A 23,166-nucleotide genomic window follows, 5' to 3' on the forward strand; every position below is an offset into this window, starting at 1 on the left:
TTTGGAATGCTTCAATGTGTCCCTTTGGAATGCTTCAATGTGTCCCTTCGGAATGCTTCAATGTGTCCCTTCGGAATGCTTCAATGTGTCCCTTCGGAATGCTTCAATGTGTCCCTTCGGAGTGCTTCAATGTGTCCCTTCGGAGTGCTTCAATGTGTCCCTTCGGAATGCTTCAATGTGTCCCATTCGGAATGCTTCAATGTGTCCCATTCGGAGTGCTTCAATGTGTCCCATTTGGAATGCTTCATTGTGTCTTTTTGGAATGCTTCAATGTGTCCATTTGGAATGCTTCAATGTGTCCATTTGGAATGCTTCAATGTGTCCATTTGGAATGCTTCAATGTGTCCCTTTGGAATGCCTCAATGTGTCCCTTTGGAATGCCTCAATGTGTCCATTTGGAATGCCTCAATGTGTCCCTTTGGAATGCCTCAATGTGTCCCTTTGGAATGCCTCAATGTGTCCCTATGGAATGCTTCAATATGTCCATTTGGAATGCTTCAATTATGGACACAGAGGTTGACCTTACACCATACTGATGCTTTGACTGGCTAGATCCCATATTGTGCCGTTTAGGACTCTGTCACTGTCCTCCTTGTCAATCATCTTTCAAACTGACTCCAATGGTACACGACATCAAATCAAATCAGACTTTATTTGTCACATGCGCCGAATACAACAAGTGTAGACCTGACCATGACATGTTTACTTTACAAGCCTTTAACCAACAATGCAGTTCAAGAAATAGAGTTAAGAAAATATTTACCAAATAAAACTAAAGTAAAATAATTATAAAGTAACACAATAAAACAAAAATAACGAGGCTGTATACAGGGGGTACCGGTACCGAGTCAATTTTTAGGGTCTTCCTCTGACACCGCCTGGTATAAAGGTCCTGGATGGCAGGAAGCTTGGCCCCAGTGATGTACTGGGTTGTACGCACTACCCTCTGTAGCACCTTACCATACCAGGCGGTGATGTAACCGGGCAGGATGCTCTCGATGGTGCAGCACTAGAACATTTTGAGGATCTGGGGACCCATGCCAAATCTTTTCAGTCTCCTGAGAGGGAAAAGGTGTTGTCATGCCCTCTTCACAACTGTCTTGGTGTGTTTGGGCCATGATAGTTTGTTGGTGAGGTGGACAACAAGGAACTTGAAACTCTTGACCCGCTCCACTACAGCCCCGTCGATGAGAATGGGGGCCTGTTCGGTCCTCCTTTTCCTGTAGTCCACGATCAGCTCCTTTGTCTTGATCACATTGAGGAGAGGTTGTTGTCCTGGCACCACACGGCCAGGTCTCTGACCTCCTCCCTATAGGCTGTCTCAGCGTTGTCGGTGATCAGGCCTACCACTGTTGTGTCGTCAGCAAACTTGATGATGGTGTTGGAGTCGTGCCTGGCCATGCAGTCGTGAGTGAACAGGGAGTACAGGAGGGGACTGAGCACACACCCCTGAGGTGCCCCAGTGTTGAGGATCAGCGTGGCAGATGTGTTGTTACCTACCCTTACCACCTGGGGGCAGCCCGTCAGGATGTCCAGGATCCAGTTGCAGAGTGAGGTGTTTAGTCCCAGGTTCCTTAGCTTAGTGATGAGCTTTGTGGGCACTATGGTGTTGAACGCTGAGCTGTAGTCAATGAACAGCATTCTCACATAGGTGTTCCTTTTGTCCAGGTGGGAAAGGGCAGTGTGGAGTGCAATAGAGATTGCAGCATCTGTGGATCTGTTGGGGTGGTATGCGAGTTGGAGTGGGTCTAGGTTATCCGGGAGGATGCTGTTGATGTGAGCCATGACCAGCCTTTCAAAGCACTTCATGGCTACTGATGTGAGTGGTACGGGTCGGTAGTCATTTAGGCAGGTTACCTTGGTGTTCTTTGGCACAGGGACTATGGTGTTCTGCTTAAAACATGTTGGTATCACAGACTCAGACAGGTTGAAAATGTCAGTGAAGACACTTGCCAGTTGGTCTGCTTTGAGTACACTTCGTGGCTGTGCTGTTGTTGCTCCTAAACGTTTCCACTTCACAATAACAGCACTTACATTTGACCTGGGCAGCTCTAGCAGGGCAGAAATTTGATAAACTGACTTGTTGGAGATATGGCATCCTATGACGGTGCCACGTTGAAAGTCACTGAGCGCTTCAGTAAGGCCATTCTAATTCCAATGTTTGTCTATGGATTTAATACACCTGTCAGCTGTGGTTGAATCCACTATTTTGAATGGGTGTCCTCATACTGCTGTTGTATGTATGTATGTATGTATGTGTGTGTGTATATATATATGTATGTATGTGTGTGTGTATATGTGTATATTATATATATAGATATAGAGATAGAGATATAGAGATAGAGATATAGATAGTGTATGTTCTGTATGACATGGGGAGAGTCTGACCTCACCTGGCTGTTAACTCTTCCTCTCCTCCTCTTCCTCTGCAGAACCATTTTGACCAGGGACTTTACCTGTCTTAACTCTTCCTCTGTAGAACCATTGTAAACTATAACATCTGAAGACTATGTCCTAACCCTGCGCTTCCTTGTCTTCTTTTCCTTGTCCTCTGTAGAACCATGTGGGCCAGTGAAGGAGAGGTTCAGGTGACAGCCCGGATGGAGACCACCCCTGCCATGGGCGTACCTAGTATCTCTGTTTCCCAGAAACAGACCCCTAAAAAATTTGGCCCTGTGGTGGCCCCTAAGCCCCAGTTCAACCCCTACAAGACGGGAGACCCCATTGACCATGCTGAAGGTAAGAGATGGCAGGGGATTCAGACACTGATAGCTGGTACGTGCTTCATACAGCAAGTGGCGCTAAAAGGGTGCGTGCGTTGCAGGAGAAACTGAAATGTTCGTTGGCCACAATCAAGGGTCAAGGGTCAAACAAGGTGGTAGGAGTTGGGCCTGTAGACGAAAGGTTGCCTGTTCAAATCCTGTCGGGCGTTTGGAGAGGAGGAAAAAAAAGGAGGGGGGGTGGGGTATTGATCTAGCAACTGGAGGGCTGCTGGGTTCATACCCTAACAACAATCCCCTACCGTTGGGCCCTTGATCAAGGCCCTTAACCCCACAACATACTCTCCATCCAGGGGTGCTGCATGGCAGCTTGACCCTATGCTCCTTTCTACTGTATATCTGTGTGGTGTGTCTGGGGAGTTGAGAAATGAAGGGAACGGAATATTAATTTCTGTTGTTCGCTGTGGCTGTGGACAATAAAGTTGGATTGTTTTTTTTTTATTGTATCCAGGGGCTGAGACCTCCTATGTAGCCCACTACTGACTCCTATCCAGGGGCTGAGACCTCCTATGTAGCCCCAGTACTGACTCCTATCCAGGGGCTGAGACCTCCTATGTAGTCCACTACTGACTCATATCCAGGGGCTGAGACCTCCTATGTAGCCCCGGGACTGACTCCTATCCAGGGAATGAGACCTCCTATGTAGCCCCAGTACTGACTCCTATCCAGGGACTGAGACCTCCTATGTAGCCCCAGTACTGACTCCTATCCAGGGGGCTGAGACCTCCTATGTAGCCCACTACTGACTCCTATCCAGGGGCTGAGACCTGTGTCCTGGATGGCCCGATACTGACTCCTATCCAGGGACTGAGGCCTGTGTCCTGGACGGCCCGATACTGACTCCTATCCAGGAGGCTGAGCTCAAATACAGATTTATGATTGTAATATGTAGCGAACTCAACCGTTTTCTGTCCAGCTCCCTTGTCCTGTGAGCTGTGATTTAGCTACCGTAGCATTTCTTTACAAGCCAACCGTGCTTCACATGACCTTTCCATGACCTTATATGAAAGACAACACCATACTCCTCTCTTTCAACATTAAAGAAATCCAAGGGCTGTGTAAACAAAACAACAACAAAAACTCAGACCTTGAATTCATCTTTTTAAATCTGTTGAAAAATACCAAAATAGAGTTGCCTTAATTAATATCATGTTAATGCAAATATCAAGAAATGTGCAGAGGGAAAGAAAATAGAGAAATTATAGAAAAGTAAAACACATAATAATAAAAGTAATAATAGATACACAATGAGTAACGATAACTTGGTTATACACAGGAAGTACCAGTACTGAGTGGATGTGCAGGGGTACGAGGTAATAACTTGGTTATATACAGGAAGTACCATTACTGAGTGGATGTGCAGGGGTACGAGGTAATAACTTGGTTATATACAGGAAGTACCAGTACTGAGTCAATGTGTAGGGTACGAGGTAATAACTTGGTTATATACAGGAAGTACCAGTACTGAGTGGATGTGCAGGGGTACGAGGTAATAACTTGGTTATATACAGGAAGTACCAGTACTGAGTGGATGTGCAGGGGTACGAGGTAATAACTTGGTTATATACAGGATGTACCAGTACTGAGTGGATGTGCAGGGGAACAAGGTAACAACATGGCTATATACACAGGGTACCAGTACTGAGTCAATGATAACATGGCTATATACACGGGGTACCAGTACTGAGTAGATGTGTAGGGGTACGAGGTAATAACATGGCTATATACACAGGGTACCACATTTGCATTTAAGTCATTTAGCAGACGCTCTTATCCAGAGCGACTTACAAATTGGTGCATTCACCTTATGATATCCAGTGGAACAACCACGTTACAATAGTGCATCTAAATATTTTGGGGGGGGTTAGAAGGATTACTTTATCCTATCCCAGGTATTCCAGTACTGAGTTGATGTGCAGGGGTACGAGGTAATTGAGATAGATGTGTACATATAACTAGGAATAAAGTGACTGATTTAGTAAACAGTAGCAGCAGTGTATGTGATGAGTCAACAAAAATAAAATGTGTGCAAAAAGGGTCAATGCAGGAAGTTAAATAGTTAATCTAATATCTACCTGGACTAACTATCTAACTAACTATTCATCAGTCATATGGCTTGGGGGTAGAAGCTCTTCAGTGACCTGTTGGTTCCAGACTTGGTTCACCGTTAGTCATATTAGTCATATTTCTAATCAGTAAGCTTTTTAAGAAATAAAACACTGTTACTATGGAAACCGCTATAGAACAGAACCGCTATGAGCCAATTAGTGAGTGAAAGACAGAAAAACAAATACCTAATAATAATAATAATAATACTACTACTCTATAGAGGAAATGAACCAACGGCCAAAGTCAAACCAGTATTTGTTCTGAAAGCTTTGTGTGGAGAATTTGGAAAGGATTTGACTCTTAAGCAAACGGGAGACTGACTTCCTTAGAGCAGGTTTCTGTGGCTTTAGATGTGAGATGCATTTTTATTTCATTTTATTTAAGCCTTTTATTTAACCAGGTAGGCAAGTTGAGAACAAGTTCTCATTAACAACTGCGACCTGGTTAAGATAAAGCAAAGCAGTGCGACACAAACAACAACAACAGAGTTACACATGGAATAAACAAACATACAGTCAATAATACCATAGAAAACGTCTATATACAGTGTGTGCAAATGAGGTAGGATAAGGGAGGTAAGGCAATAAATTGGCCATAGTGGCGAATAGTTACAATATAGCAATTAAACACTGGAGTGATAGATGTGCAGAAGATGAATGTGCAAGTAGAGATACTGGGGTGCATTTGAGCAAAACATTTTAAATAAATAACAGTATGGGGATGAGGTAGTTGGATGGGCTATTTACAGATGGGCTATGTACAGGTGCAGTGATCTGTGAGCTGCAATGACAGCTGGTGCTTACAGTTAGTGAGGGAGATATGGGTCTCCAGCTTCAGTGATTTTTGCAGTTCGTTCCAGTCATTGGCAGCAGAGAACTGGAAGGAGAGACGGCCAAAAGAGGAATTGGCTTTGGGGGTGACCAGTGAAATATACCTGCTGGAGCGCGTGCTACGGTTGGGTTCTGCTATGGTGACTAGTGAACTGAGATAAGGCGGGGCTTTCCTAGCAAAGACTTATAGATGACCTGGAGCCAGTGGGTTTGGCGACGAATATGAAGCGAGGGCCAGCCAACGAGAGAGTGGCTTTACGGAAGAGTGTCCAGAAAAAAGCCATTGCTTAAAGAAAATAATAAGCAAACACGATTGGTGTCCGCCAAAAGGCATGTGGAAGACTCTCCAAACATATGGAAGAAGGTACTCTGGTCAGATGAGACTAAAATTGAGCTTTTTGCCCATCAAGGAAAACGCTATGTCTGGCGCAAATCCAACACCTTTCACAACCCTGAGAACACCATCCCCACAGTGAAGCATGGTGGTGGCAGCATCATGCTGTGGGGATGTTTTTCATTTGCAGGGACTGGGAAACTAGTCAGAACTGAAGGAATGATGGAGGGAGCTAAATACAGGGAAATTCTTGAGGGAAATCTGTTTCAGTCTTCCAGAGACTTGAGTCTGGTACGGAGGTTCACCTTCCAGCAGGACAATGACTCTAAGCATACTGCTAAAGCAACACTTGAGTGGTTTAAGGGGAACATTTAAATGTTTTGGAATAGCCTAGTCAAAGCCCAGACCTCAATCCAATTGAGAATCTGTGGTATGTCTTAAAAATTGCTGTACACCAGCGGAACCCATCCAACTTGAAGGAGCTGAAGCAGTTTTGCCTTGAAGAATGGGTAATAATTCCAGTGGCTAGATGTGCCAAGCTTATAGAGACATACCCCAAGAGACTTGCAGCTGTAATTGCTGTAAAAGATGGCTCTACAAAGTATTGACTTTGGGGGGGTGAATAGTTATGCACGCTCAAGTTTTCTTTTTTTTTTTTTGTCTTATTTCTTATTTGTTTCACAATAAAACATATTTTGCATCTTTAAAGTGGTAGGCATGTTGTTTAAATCAAATGATACAAACCCCCCCAAAATCTATTTTAATTCCAGGTTGTAAGGCAACAAAATAGGAAAAATTCCAAGGGGGGTGAAGACTTTCGCAAGCCACTGTACATAGGACATGTTTAGATCAGGGCCTTCCAATCCACCTGGACATGTTTAGATCAGGGCCTTCCAATCCACCTGGACATGTTTAGATCAGGGCCTTCCAATCCACCTGGACATGTTTAGATCAGGGCCTTCCAATCCACCTGGACATGTTTAGATCAGGGCCTTCCAATCCACCTGGACATGTTTAGATCAGGGCCTTCCAATCCACCTGGCAGTAGAAGAGAAGTTCATTTGATTCAGCCAAAATATGCTTTCATCAATATAAATCAAATCAGATGTTATTGGTCACATACACATATTTACCAGATGTTATTGGTCACATACACATATTTACCAGATGTTATTGCAGATGTAGAGAAATGCTTGTGTTCCTAGCTCCAACAGTGGAGTAATATCTAACAATACACCCATCTAAAAGGTAAAAGAAAGAAATATATAAATATTAGGACGAGCAATGCCAGAGTCGAGTATAAATCTTTACACAGGGATAAAATAATTGTTCAGTCAGCATAGATAGGCGTGTGAACTAAAGAATCGTTCAGTCAGCATAGATAGGTGTGTGAACTAAAAGATTTGTTCAGTCAGCATAGATAGGTGTGTGAACTAAATAATCGTTCAGTCAGCATAGATAGGTGTGTGAACTAAATAATCGTTCAGTCAGCATAGATAGGCGTGTGAACTAAAAGATTCGTTCAGTCAGCATAGATCGGTCTGTGAACTAAAAGAATCGTTCAGTCAGCATAGATCGGTCTGTGAACTAAACGCTGACATCAGCGTCAGCTATCCTGCTACGGAGCGTTTTGATGTCGGGATGCACACCGCATCACTTGAACTTGACGGTCAACAGAAAATGTCTCAGTAACGGCATTGACACGGCATTCAGATTCCTGTTTAGCCTAAATTATTAAGGGTCCTATTTTTTATTTCAACTAATATCAGTATTACACGGAGGTTTCTGGAACCGTAGCCCTCCTTTATATCGGCATGCACTATTATCTATCTAGTACACTACTTTTGACCAGAGCCCTATTCCCTGTCTAGTGCCCTACTTTTGACCAGAGCCCTATGGTGCCATTTGGGACAAACCCTTTGAATATGGTTCTTTATCTTCCAGTAAGGGGCAGGCCCTTCACCAAGCCTCGCTGTATGTCTCTCGCTGCTAAGGTCTCCTGGGCCTTTGTGGTTCACACTTCTGCTAATGGTTATACTAACAGTAATGTTACTGGGTAATAAACACTGTCAAACCAGAACTCGTACTTTCCCTTTTTAAACATATTACCTCAAACAGACTGCCTCAGACTGCCTTACATAATATCTATATTTTGACTGTATTACCACACGGTAACAGGAATTACCACAGATACGTACGCACGCATGTACACACACACACACACACACACACACACACACACACACCATGATAGTGCTACTGTGATTGGTCAGTGGCTGCGTTCTGAATATCTCTCTCATTCAGTCAAATGTTACTCCCTCATCGTTTTCTTATCTTCTACAGTGACGTAGTAGTCCTTTCATCCCAATTACTGTATCTCTGTAAGCAAAGTACCATTTATAGCCTTAGATTATACTCTCATTGACCCATCTCCACCCCTACTGCAGTCACGTTCAAGGTCAAATACATATTTAAAACTGTTCAGTATCATAGAGCTACCCGCTCTCAGCTGAAATCACATTTCTCTAAGAATGGATAGGGTATGGCCTGGAGATGAATCATGTTTAATCACCCACTACATTACAGGGTATAAACACCGCCCTACAGCCACTACATTACAGGGTATAAACACTGCTCTACAGCCACTGCATTACAGGGTATAAACACCGCTCTACTGCCACTGCATTACAGGGTATAAACACCGCTCTACAGCCACTACATTACAGGGTATAAACACCGCTCTACTGCCACTGCATTACAGGGTATAAACACCGCTCTACAGCCACTACATTACAGGGTATAAACACCGCTCTACTGCCACTGCATTACAGGGTATAAACACCGCTCTACAGCCACTACATTACAGGGTATAAACACCGCTCTACTGCCACTGCATTACAGGGTATAAACACCGCCCTACAGCCACTACATTACAGGGTATAAACACCGCCCTACAGCCACTACATTACAGGGTATAAACACCGCTCTACTGCCACTGCATTACAGGGTATAAACACCGCTCTACTGCCACTACATTACAGGGTATAAACACCGCTCTACTGCCACTGCATTACAGGGTATAAACACCGCTCTACAGCCACTACATTACAGGGTATAAACACCGCTCTACAGCCACTACATTACAGGGTATAAACACCGCTCTACAGCCACTGCATTACAGGTTATAAACACCGCTCTACTGCCACTGCATTACAGGGTATAAATACCACTCTACAGCCACTACATTACAGGGTATAAACACCGCTCTACAGCCACTACATTACAGGGTATAAACACCGCTCTACTGCCACTGCATTACAGGGTATAAACACCGCTCTACAGCCACTACATTACAGGGTATAAACACCGCTCTACTGCCACTGCATTACAGGGTATAAACACCGCCCTACAGCCACTACATTACAGGGTATAAACACCGCCCTACAGCCACTACATTACAGGGTATAAACACCACTCTACAGCCACTACATTACAGGGTATAAACACCGCTCTACAGCCACTGCATTACAGGGTATAAACACCGCTCTACAGCCACTGCATTACAGGGTATAAACACCACCCTACAGCCACTGCATTACAGGGTATAAACACCGCTCTACAGCCACTGCATTACAGGGTATAAACACCGCTCTACAGCCACTGCATTACAGGGTATAAACACCGCTCTACAGCCACTGCATTACAGGGTATAAACACCGCCCTACAGCCACTGCATTACAGGGTATAAACACCGCTCTACAGCCACTACATTACAGGGTATAAACACCGCTCTACAGCCACTATATTACAGGGTATAAACACCGCTCTACGGCTACATGTTAGTGACATGGTGGTGCTGTTTGGTTTTGGTGAGAGCTTTTGTTATGGTGGTGATGTTAGTGACATGGGTCACAGCTTGTATGCCCTGTTCTGTATGTAATTCATTGTTACGTGTGTGTTTTCCATTTCAGCATATTTTATCCAAAGTGACTTACAGTAGTGCCGACAGACATGTTGATATTGGCGACTCTCAGGTCCACACATGCACACTAGTATTTCTTCATCATTTATAACTGTTCATGTTTTTTTTGGCTGTTAAACATTTATCCTTTGATAAGCTTTCATAGTCATCATATTAACATCCAGAAACTGTTTTTTAAATTTTTTTTATTTAATTTTGAATGATTTGTTATTCAACCTTTTATTTAACTAGGCACGTATCTCCAACTCATGCAAATGTAGTTGTGCTGTTAACTCAATCGTCTCCTAATTTGTTTGTTCTACAACCAACTATTCATAATTATAGTGCAATTTATGTGTCCCAAACGGTACCCTGTTCCCTATATAGTGCACTACTTTCGACCAGAGTCAGTGGGCCCTGTAGTACACTACTTAGCGAATAGGGTGCCTTTTTTCAGATACGGCCAGTCAGATGGAACATTGAAAACAGGAAGTGGATCTTACAGTTGATAACAACAGAAAAGTAAGAAAGCACCTGGTTTACATTCTGTAGACAATGGGTGTTTGTACCCTGATACAATGTACCATAGGAATACATTGAGTCTGAATCCAAAATGCCAACCTATTCCCTATATAGTGCACTACTTTTTGAGTGGCCATGGTCAACTGTAGTGCACTATAGAGGGAATAGGGTGGCATTTGGGATGTAGGTTAGATGGAATACTGTCAGTATGTTTGATAACCATCTCATTTTAGTGCTTGGAGTCATTGAGTTCATACATGCCAAATGCCAAGGGCAGAATTTATATTTATTCATTCATTCATTTATTTATTTTATTTAAGCCTTATTTTACCCAGCAAGTTGACTGGGAACAGATTCTCATTTACAGGAACAACCTGGGGAATAGCTACTTAGATATAGCCGTTTACATTTTGTTAGGCATAAGGCTATTTGATTATCATTGTAGTATTTTATGTTTTAATCTAGAAATAGCCTAGAAATGGAGACAGACAACAGTCAATATGTTTTCCATTGAGGATCTGTTGGACTGTTTTCTGTGTGAAGGATACTGCCAGGAGAGAGAACACACGTTATGATGCAGTATGATGCCTTCTTCCCACAGCAGCTGTACTGATGTGGTATGATGCCTTCTTCCCACAGCAGCTGTACTGATGCGGTATGATGCCTTCTTCCCACAGCAGCTGTACTGATGCGGTATGATGCCTTCTTCCCACAGCAGCTGTACTGATGCGGTATGATGCCTTCTTCCCACAGCAGCTGTACTGATGCGGTATGATGCCTTCTTCCCACAGCAGCTGTACTGATGCGGTATGATGCCTTCTTCCCACAGCAGCTGTACTGATGCGGTATGATGCCTTCTTCCCACAGCAGCTGTACTGATGCGGTATGATGCCTTCTTCCCACAGCAGCTGTACTGATGCGGTATGATTCCTTCTTCCCACAGCAGCTGTACTGATGTGGTATGATGCCTTCTTCCCACAGCAGCTGTACTGATGCGGTATGATGCCTTCTTCCCACAGCAGCTGTACTGATGCGGTATGATGCCTTCTTCCCACAGCAGCTGTACTGATGCGGTATGATGCCTTCTTCCCACAGCAGCTGTACTGATGCGCTATGATGCCTTCTTCCCACAGCAGCTGTACTGATGCGCTATGATGCCTTCTTCCCACAGCAGCTGTACTGATGCGGTATGATGCCTTCTCCCCACAGCAGCTGTACTGATGCGGGATGATGCCTTCTCATTTGGAAACAACCAAGCTGTGTAGAACAGGTCTAGTCATGAGACGGGGGCCCTAGCCATGACATGGGATCCTAGCCGTGAGGCGGGGCCCTAGCCGTGAGGCGGGGCCCTAGCCGTGAGGCGGGGCCCTAGCCGTGAGGCGGGGCACCCTATTCCCTATTTGGTATACTACTTTTGACCAGGAACCCATAGGGTATTGATTTGGGATGCACTCAGAGACAGAGCATACACCACCATTAGACACCCAGAGAAACATCATCTGCCAGGGAGAGGCCTGTGTAGAGGGCCGACAGGGTTAGGGAGAGGCCTGTGTAGAGGGCCGACAGGGTTAGGGAGAGGCCTGTGTAGAGGGCCGACATTATTGTAAAAGTCTGCCAAACCGTTGTCCTACTCTGCTGTTTGTTAGTAACACTCTGCTGAGTGTTGTGCTGAACTAGCCCTCTGGGAGCCCTAGAGCTCAGTAACCTGGGAAACGGTTATGACATCAGACAAAAGTAGCCCTCTGGGAGCCCTAGAGCTCAGTAACCTGGGAAACGGTTATGACATCAGACAAAAGTAGCCCTCTGGGAGCCCTAGAGCTCAGTAACCTGGGAAATGGTTATGACATCAGACAAAAGTAGCCCTCTGGGAGCCCTAGAGCTCAGTAACCTGGGAAACGGTTATGACATCAGACAAAAGTAGCCCTCTGGGAGCCCTAGAGCTCAGTAACCTGGGAAACGGTTTATTACATCAGGCTAACGAGCCCTCTGGGAGCCCTGGATCTCAGTAACCTGGGAAATGGTTATGACATCAGACAAAAGTAGCCCTCTGGGAGCCCTAGAGCTCAGTAACCTGGGAAATGGTTATTACATTAGGCTAACTAGCCCTCTGGGAGCCCTAGAGCTCAGTAACATGGGAAACGGTTATTACATTAGGCTAACTAGCCCTCTGGGAGCCCTAGAGCTCAGTAACCTGGGAAACGGTTATTACATTAGGCTAACTAGCCCTCTGGGAGCCCTAGAGCTCAGTAACCTGGGAAACGGTTATGACATCAGGCTAACTAGCCCTCTGGGAGCCCTAGAGCTCAGTAACCTGGGAAACGGTTATTACATTAGGCTAACTAGCCCTCTGGGAGCCCTAGAGCTCAGTAACCTGGGAAACGGTTATTACATTAGGCTAACTAGCCCTCTGGGAGCCCTAGAGCTCAATAACATGGGAAACGGTTATGACATCAGACAAAAGTAGCCCTCTGGGAGCCCTGGATCTCAATAACACGGGGAAGGGTTATGACATCAGACAAAGCACAGGGCATGTTTTGAGGTTTAGTTGTCAGGAAGTTGTGGTGTGACACGGCCCCTCCGCCTGCTGCTTCTCTACCAGGCAGGACTTTGTTTATTCCTCTCTCCCCCCAGATGGTAGTAGATGTCTGACAGTATTACTGAGCATGTACTGTTCTTTCAACCCTGCTCTCTAGTGATGCCTGGTGTAGAGTGCTACAGTTTCTATGTTTGACTATTGATTTAGTCTCTCATGGCACACTTTTAACATAACCAGCAAGTCTCATAAAGACTAATACTAATACCTTATTGTCAGCTAGGCTCATAAACACTGACCTGGTCCAAACTACTGTCTAGTTCTGATGGTATTACTACTGACCTGGTCCAAACTACTGTCTAGTTCTGATGGTACTACCACTGACCTGGTCCAAACTACTGTCTAGTTCTGATGGTATTACTACTGACCTGGTCCAAACTACTGTCTAGTTCTGATGGTATTACTACTGACCTGGTCCAAACTACTGTCTAGTTCTGATGGTACTACCACTGACCTGGTCCAAACTACTGTCTAGTTCTGATGGTATTACCACTGACCTGGTCCAAACTACTGTCTAGTTCTGATGGTATTACCACTGACCTGGTCCAAACTACTGTCTAGTTCTGATGGTATTACTACTGACCTGGTCCAAACTACTGTCTAGTTCTGATGGTACTACCACTGACCTGGTCCAAACTACTGTCTAGTTCTGATGGTATTACCACTGACCTGGTCCAAACTACTGTCTAGTTCTGATGGTATTACCACTGACCTGGTCCAAACTACTGTCTAGTTCTGATGGTATTACTACTGACCTGGTCCAAACTACTGTCTAGTTCTGATGGTATTACTACTGACCTGGTCCAAACTACTGTCTAGTTCTGATGGTACTACTACTGACCTGGTCCAAACTACTGTCTAGTTATGATGGTATTACCACTGACCTGGTCCAAACTACTGTCTAGTTCTGATGGTATTACCACTGACCTGGTCCAAACTACTGTCTAGTTCTGATGGTATTACTACTGACCTGGTCCAAACTACTGTCTAGTTCTGATGGTATTACTACTGACCTGGTCCAAACTACTGTCTAGTTCTGATGGTATTACCACTGACCTGGTCCAAACTACTGTCTAGTTCTGATGGTATTACCACTGACCTAGTCCAAACTACTGTCTAGTTCTGATGGTATTACTACTGACCTGGTCCAAACTACTGTCTAGTTCTGATGGTATTACTACTGACCTGGTCCAAACTACTGTCTAGTTCTGATGGTACTACCACTGACCTGGTCCAAACTACTGTCTAGTTCTGATGGTATTACCACTGACCTGGTCCAAACTACTGTCTAGTTCTGATGGTATTACCACTGACCTGGTCCAAACTACTGTCTAGTTCTGATGGTATTACCACTGACCTGGTCCAAACTACTGTCTAGTTCTGATGGTATTACCACTGACCTGGTCCAAACTACTGTCTAGTTCTGATGGTACTACTACTGACCTGGTCCAAACTACTGTCTAGTTCTGATGGTATTACTACTGACCTGGTCCAAACTACTGTCTAGTTCTGATGGTATTACTACTGACCTGGTCCAAACTACTGTCTAGTTCTGATGGTATTACCACTGACCTGGTCCAAACTACTGTCTAGTTCTGATGGTATTACCACTGACCTGGTCCAAACTACTGTCTAGTTCTGATGGTATTACTACTGACCTGGTCCAAACTACTGTCTAGTTCTGATGGTATTACTACTGACCTGGTCCAAACTACTGTCTAGTTCTGATGGTATTACCACTGACCTGGTCCAAACTACTGTCTAGTTCTGATGGTATTACCACTGACCTGGTCCAAACTACTGTCTAGTTCTGATGGTATTACTACTGACTTGGTCCAAACTACTGTCTAGTTTTGATGGTATTACTACTGACCTGGTCCAAACTACTGTCTAGTTCTGATGGTATTACTACTGACCTGGTCCAAACTACTGTCTAGTTCTGAATGATATTAACACTGACCGATACTGAGGAAGCATCTTCTTCAGTTAGACAATCCAGGAATGAAAGTAGTTATCCCTGCACTTCTAAATGCTACAAGTGTACTCTCTCTTCTACAAGTGTACGTTTCCCCCGATCTCGGTCGCCATCAATATTCATCCCTTCCTAACCCCCTTTATTTACTCTCTGGATGGGTACTCCAAGATTTTACTTTACTGGGTTTATTCTGTGATTACGCCAGCCATGTAATCCACAAATGCATTTTTGATTATTTAATCCAGACTCATGGCTTATCTTTCTAATTCTCTGTTGTGTCTTTATCACGAGGATTAAATGACCACTTCTTCAAAACGTTGAGACTGAGTCAATTGCTTTACTGTTATGAATAAAACAACAACATGTAAATCGTAATTTGATATTTCAAACATATTTCTCATTTTATCCCCAATTTCTGTCACAAATGAGAATATTGAAATACAAGTAATTTGACATAAACTCTGATAATGTTAGTAAGGAAACTAAGTATTACTATGATGGTCCCAGATGTGTTTCTACTCTTGCAAGCTGTATTTTATTTGGATGTCGTTTATGCAACTGTGTGTTCAAACATTTAATAACATTAGATTGGGGTCAAAGAACTATGTTAAGTGACGTACCGTGGGGAGGTTGGTTATGAACTGTGTTAAGTGACGTACCGTGGGGAGGTAGGTTATGAACTGTGTTAAGTGACGTACCGTGGGGAGGTAGGTTATGAACTGTGTTAAGTGACGTACCGTGGGGAGGTAGGTTATGAACTGTGTTAAGTGACGTACCGTGGGGAGGTAGGTTATGAACTGTGTTAAGTGACGTACCGTGGGGAGGTTGGTTATGAACTATGTTAAGTGACGTACCGTGGGGAGGTAGGTTATGAACTGTGTTAAGTAACGTACCGTGGGGAGGTTGGTTAGTTGAAAAAATTACTTGGAAAAACAAACGCACAAAAGTAAATTATTTTGACTACAAATAAATACATTATGCATGAATATAATTAAAAACAAATACATAAATATGTAAATCATATGTTGTATTGTTATTGATAATAATGGTATAATTACAACCATGGTTCATTGAAAAGGCAAATGCACAATAAAGCAGATGTCTCCCAGCTGGCCATAAGGAGTCTCTATGAAGAGATTATCTGTCTTTATTTGTTGTTTGTTTCATATCAAACTCTGATATAAAATATTTGATTAGCATAAATGCAAATGAGGGACAACTGATTTTGGCAGTGTGCCTGGGCTGGGGCCTAGCTGGGGCTGGGACTGAGGGCCTGGGGCCTAGCTGGGACTGAGGGGCTGGGGCCTAGCTGGGGCTGGGACTGAGGGGCTGGGACTGAGGGCCTGGGGCCTAGCTGGGACTGAGGGCCTGGGGCCTAGCTGGGACTGAGGGCCTGGGGCCTAGCTGGGACTGAGGGCCTGGGGCCTAGCTGGGACTGAGGGCCTGGGGCCTAGCTGGGACTGAGGGCCTGGGGCCTAGCTGGGGCTGTGTCTTATGGGCTATGGGGCTGTCTTGCGATGATTGGGGGGGGGCTCCCACTAGCAGCATCATCTCTTACTATTATCTATCCCCTCACTGTCCCTTTTCTCTTGATTAAATAACTCTGTCCCTTGTCTCGATTAAATAACTCTGTCCCTTTTCTCTCGATGAAATAACTCTGTCCCTTGTCTCGATGAAATAACTCTGTCCCTTGTCTCGATGAAATAACGCTGTCCTTTGTCTTGATTTAATAACTCTGTCCCTTGTCTCTTGATTAAATAACTCTGTCCCTTGTCTCTTGATTAAATAACTCTGTCCCTTGTCTCTTGATTAAATAACTCTGTCCCTTGTCTCTTGATTAAATAACTGCCCCTTGTCTCTTGATTAAATAACTCTGTCCCTTGTCTCTTGATTAAATAACTCTGGACCCGTAGGGCTACATAGGGAATAGGGAGCGTGAAGGGTGAAAGGTAATCCCAACCTGGAGGGTGAAAGGTAATCCCAACCTGGAGGGTGAAAGGTAAACCCAAAACATGAATAGATGGCATTAAAGAGGTAGTAGCCCACCTCGTGTACAGTGCTGTTTATTACATATGTTATTTAGCAAATACTCAATGACAGACACTGAAGCTGTTAGTTACAGTGATATTACACACTGTTGTACGTGATCATGGAAGGTTGTTATATATTTGTTTAAATTAACATATGCCAACTCTTACTATGAATTGCACTTTGTTGAAGGAATGCCTCCGAAATAAAGTTAATATTTTGGATTTAAACATGAAATGTTCTACAATTTTTAAACCAACTAATCTGTTGCTTTTTGCCTCAGAGTAAATACCTTAACATAAATGTGGCTATAAACCGTCAAATAATTTGTTGTAGTTTGGTTTCTGATTTACTTTGTTTACAAAAACATAACACCCCCCCCAAAAAAAAAAAGAAAAAATAAACATTTGTTTACCATCTTTTTTTAATCATCAGTAAGCATCTCACCCTTCTCACCTAATTCATTCCCAAAATGTATGTCCAAATCTCAGGCATAATGGTATAGCAGATCAGAGTTTTGTCACAAATGACACCCTATTCCCTATGTAGCACTACGGGCTCCTGGTCAAAATGAGTGCACTACATAGGGAATAGGGTGCCATTTGGGACTTGGGGCCAGGATATCACACTGTGATTACAGGGGCTGGTAATGTGTGTCATCCAGTTTAATGTAAATCTGTGAAGCAGGGTCAGGCTCAGATTCTCTTAATGTTGTGTTTTAGTCTCCAATCAATTCCTGTATCTGAGAGATTACAGCCATTTTTAAGTCATTTTAAGTTTCATGACATGTTCCCTAAATTCTCCAAAATTAGATGTTGCTCCCAATACCTCTAGCCTAAACCATGCAATGTATGTTACAAAAAATACATTGACTCTATATAATGTAGTGATCTGACGACAGCAAAAATTGTGTGACATTGACAGTTTTCCTGCCCGTGTCTAGTTAGGTCGAAAACGTGTCACGAGCAACAAAACCTAGTATTTTTTTCCCCTCCAAAAACCCCACCAATTGTTTGCGATATGGCACACCTGTTAATTGAAATGCATTCCCGGTGACTACCTCATGAAGGTGGTTGAGAAAATGCCAACACTTTTTTTGGTTACTACATGATTCCATATGTGTTATTTCATATGTTTTGATGTCTTCACTATTATTATCTACAATGTAGAAAATAGTCAAAATAAAGAACTCTTGAATGAATAGGTATGTCCAAACATTTGACTAGTACTGTATAGTTATATATATATATAGTTATATTCACCACCAAAAAAACACAATTTCTTTTGCTGGTTGGAGGCTAGGTAGCTTGAGAAACACCTGCTGTTTTTATTTCTCCTATGGTTGGTTGGCCAGCAGGGAGTTGCCTGAGCTGACTACCGGCTCTTATGTCAGAGTCCATATACACACACACACACACACACACACACACACACACACACACACACACACACTCACTCTGTCAAATCACCAGGAGATTTGACAGGAAACCCACCAATGAGGGCTTTAGTTCCCTTTAGAAACCAGAAACCACAGACAGAAAGCACATAGAAACTACACAACCCCAGCTACACATAACAATTAATCTCGTGAAATACGGTGGCCAAGAAATCGTTGTCTTAATTGCAGTGACATTTTTTGTTTCTTGACACTTTTAGTTTTTCCTCTATTTTCTTCATATAGTACAGAAAATAGAGAAAAACCAATAATATTTGTTAGAAATAATATTTATATACAGTAATATACAAATATTATATACAAATACGGTATATCAACCAACCAGGGACGGAACTACAGTGTCTTCACAACTCTTTGACTTGTTCTAAATGTTTTGTTACAGGCTGAATTTAAAATGGATGACATTTAGATTTCTTGTCACTGCACACAATAAACCATAATGTCAGTGGAAATATGTTATTTCAATTTTTTTGTTTTTTTTTGTGTGTTAACAAATCAATTACAAATAAAAAGCTGAAATGTATTCAGTCAATAATTATTCAACTTATTTCCAAAAGAAATATTAGAGAGTAGATCAGCATTAATACTGCAGATAGACTGTGGCTTTCATCTATGTAATTGTCTGCATCATTTCTAATCCCCCACATATATTCTGGGGGAAATAAAATATACAATGCCTTCAGAAAGTATTCAGATCCCTTGACTTTTTCCACAGCCTTACGCTACATCCTTATTCTAAAATGGATTAAAAACTAAAATACTGTATTTACGTAAGTATTCAGACCCTTTGCTATGAGACTCGAAATTGATCTCAGGCGCATCCTGTTTCCATTGATCATCCTTGTGATGTTTCTACAACTTGATTGGAGTCCACCTGTGGTAAATTCAATTGATTGGACATGATTTGTAAAGGCACACACCTGTCTATATAAGGTCCCACAGTTGACATTGCATGTCAGAGCAAAAACGGAGCAATGAGGTCGAAGGAATTGCCCGTAGAGCTCCGAGACAGGATTGTGTCGATGCACAGATCTGGGGAAAGGTAGCAAAACATTTCTGCAGCATTGAATGTCCCCAACAACACAGTGTCCTCCATCATTCTTAAATGGAACCACCAAGACTCTTCTTAGAGCTGGCCACCCGGGCAAACTATATACATTTTACGGACACAATCTAGTTTACAATAGTTATCCTGTTTGTATTCAACCCCTTTGTTATGGCAAGCCTAAATACGTTCAGGAGTAAAAATGTGCTTAACAAGTCATGAAATAAGTTGCATGGGCTCACTCTGTGTACAATAATAGTGTTTAACATGATTTCTGAATGACTACCTCATCTCTGTACCCCACACATACAATTATCTGTAAGGTCCCTCGTCGAGCTGTGAATTTCAAACACAGATTGAGCCACAAAGACCAGGGAGGTTTTCCAATGTCTCACAAATAAGATCACCTATTGGTAAATGGGTAAAACAAATTAAAATAAAATCTAATTTTATTGGTCACATACTCATATTTAGCAGATGTTATAGCGGGTGTAACGAAATGCTTGTGTTCCTGGCTCTGACAGTGCAGTAATATCTAACAATTCACAACAATATACACAAATCTAAAGTAAAATAATGGATTTAAGTAGTAAATACATATTAGGACGAGTAATGTCGGAGTCTGGAGTGTGTGTATGTATGTATGTATGTATGTATTTTAATGTAGGCCTATAGGGAATATATATATATATTTTCCCTATAGGCCTACATTAAAATACAACCACTGTATGCTTCAATATGGACATCTCCACAGGACATATCTTCCCTGTAGGCCTACATTAAAATACAATCATTGTATATTTCAATGTATGCTTCAATATGGACATCTCAACAGGACATATCTTCCCTGTAGGCCTACATTAAAATACAACCGCTGTATATTTCAATGTATGCTTAAATATGGACATCTCCACAGGACATATCTTCCCTATAGGCCTACATTAAAATACCACCACTGTATATTTCACTGTATGTTTCAATATGGACATCTCCACAGGACATATCTTCCCTGTAGGCCTACATTAAAATACAACCACTGTATGTTTCACTGTATGTTTCAATATGGACATCTCCACAGGACATATCTTCCCTGTAGGCCTACATTAAAATACAACCACTGTATGTTTCACTGTATGTTTCAATATGGACATCTCCACAGGACATATCTTCCCTATAGACCGACATTAAAATACAACCAAAAGGGAAACAATACAGTTGTCATAATGTCATATGTGTCAATGGGAATCATGTCTCATATTTAAACTGTATGTGGATGGGATCATTGTGGCTTGTTTTTGCTGTTCTCCAAATAGCATTTCAACACTTTTTAATTGTTCAGAAATACAGTAAATTAGCTTCAATAATGTATTTTGGAAAACAGAGCCTCCTGGTTGGTCCTCCCATGTCAGGAGATGAACCCAGAGTCAAGCCAGTGTCGTGTCTTTGGGTTACCATTAAACGGAAGATATGTTTATCAATTAGCTCCCTGTAATTATTATCACGCGATTAAACTGATTAATCGTTTCATTGTAATTAACTAGGAGATCGGGGCACCAAGGAGAATATTCAGATTACAAAGCTATAATTTTCCTAATATAACTTTCCTGTACTATAATATTATATTCTATTATAGTATAGGCCGATTATCTTCTAGTTTAATTGGTGAATTTTACCTCTAGTCCAGTCTCATTCCAAACGTCGTAAATTGTTGTATCTGCATGAACCCAGTCTTTACTAAAATCATCCATACATCAATTGTCTTAAAATCATTTATTTACTACACTAAGTAATTAACAGAAAAACATACAAACAGTCATTATCGTCACAAAGGATTGTTAGAGGAATGTGCCCTTGTGGGCTAAACAGGCTGGTCGGCCTGTTGAACAATGGGTCATAAACGGTCCGCTGAGAAGTTACACAGAGTTCATTAATATTAACAATTGACAATTGAAGGCTCACTCATTCGGGAACAATTGCAATCAATATATATTTACGCTCAGTGTGTCGTCGTTCTTTGTTGGAGAGTTCGGTTCTGTTGGAGAGTCTCTCTCTCGGTTAGAATGGATCTTTCAAAGCGACATTCATTAATGTCGTCATAGAATGGTTGTTTCGTTGGTCTTCGCGTGCGATGATATAATTTACTTAGCTGCAGACTAATAATTAATATCAAAGACTTGTTCTTATTCTGTCGGTATCAATAGTCTAAAAGTTAACCATGTGGTATGATTCACTTTCAGTAGAGGAATTAGATGGTAGAACCTATGTGGCCACGGAGTGTAGGCCTGGTCTCGAGAAATGTAAATCAGGGGGTGTTTTATAGTGCCCATAGAACAGCTTGTCAAATGACGCCTGGTCCTGTATGGGTCCCTGGGGGCGTGCCTATGACTGAGTTAGAATTGTATTTCTGTAACCAAATCTATCACATTACATCAGTACATAGCATCTCAATGTCTTACAAAAGCTTTATCCTTATTAATACATTCTATACAACCATTATGATGCTATTATATAAACAGTTTTATGGTAATATGGCTATATTGTCTCTTCTGAGTATCACAAAATTGTACCAAGCGGATCAGTTCGTAGCTGGATTCTTCACCAATCTTCCATACCTTCTCCAGAACACAAAATGTCGCTTGGCCCTCCAATTCTATGAGTTGGAAGAATTTCCTGTGTCTCTCTATGGGCCATGTGGCCAGAGACTCTCCTGGAATTTTAGAGTTTTTACGACCCTTTACACACAGGGTGGATTGGGTGCAAAAGGGAGGGGTCAACTGTCCTCCCTGTACCAAAAGAGGCCAACGTCATGACACCAGTCACCCTCAGCTGTTTAGCTCTGCTCAGTCTCTGCTCTGTTTCTGCCATGTCTCCCTTTCCCCTCCCCTGCACCCAATCACCCACCAGCCCTCACCCCTTTCCCCTCTCCCGTCTCCAATCACCCACCAGCCCTCACCCCTTTCCCCTCCCCTGTCTCCAATCACCCCTCTCCCCTCATCTGTCTCCAATCACCTAAAATCTAAAACTGACTCTAGATCAGCACTTGTACTCTGAGATGTAGCGGTCTAAGGTACTGCATCTCAGTGCTAGAGGCGTCATTACAGACCCTGGTTCGATTCCAGGCTGTATCACAACCGGCCATGATTGGGAGTCCCATGGGGTTGCACAAAATTGGTCCAGTGTCATTAGGGTTTGGCCGGGGTAGGCCGTCATTGTATGTAAGAATTTGTTCTTAACTGACTTGCCTAGATAAATAATAGTTCAATTAAGAAAATCCATACAGCCCCTGGCCTCCCAGCAAGTCTCCCCTCACCACTCTCCTCTGTTAGACAGACAGGGAGTTAGATTCCTTAGTTTTATTTCTATCTTTATTCCTCAGTCCCCAATGTGTTGATCGACGGCACAGAGAAAGTGACAGTCTAGCAGGTGGTATGTTAGCCTATAGGTTGTATGTTAGCCTATAGGTTGTATGTCAGCCTATAGGTTGTATGTCTTGCAGGATCTATGTTAAATGGTTACCAGACCCTCTACCCCAG

General features: G+C 42.7%; 1 protein-coding gene across 3 annotated transcripts in view; it reads left to right on the top strand.

The window, feature by feature from the left end:
• Nucleotides 1–23,166, top strand: part of LOC106560617 (lipoma-preferred partner homolog) — a 591,662-nt gene that overhangs the window by 182,787 nt on the left and 385,709 nt on the right. For all 3 annotated transcript variants that reach the window (XM_045687984.1, XM_045687983.1, XM_045687985.1), the window contains one exon: nt 2,558–2,739. In XM_045687984.1, coding sequence (XP_045543940.1) covers nt 2,562–2,739 — 178 coding nt within the window. In that variant the 5' untranslated portion in view covers nt 2,558–2,561. The remainder of the gene's footprint in view (nt 1–2,557; nt 2,740–23,166) is intronic.

Source organism: Salmo salar, chromosome ssa10 (assembly GCF_905237065.1).
Source record: "Salmo salar chromosome ssa10, Ssal_v3.1, whole genome shotgun sequence".
In the NCBI taxonomy this organism is placed as follows: Eukaryota; Metazoa; Chordata; class Actinopteri; order Salmoniformes; family Salmonidae; genus Salmo; species Salmo salar.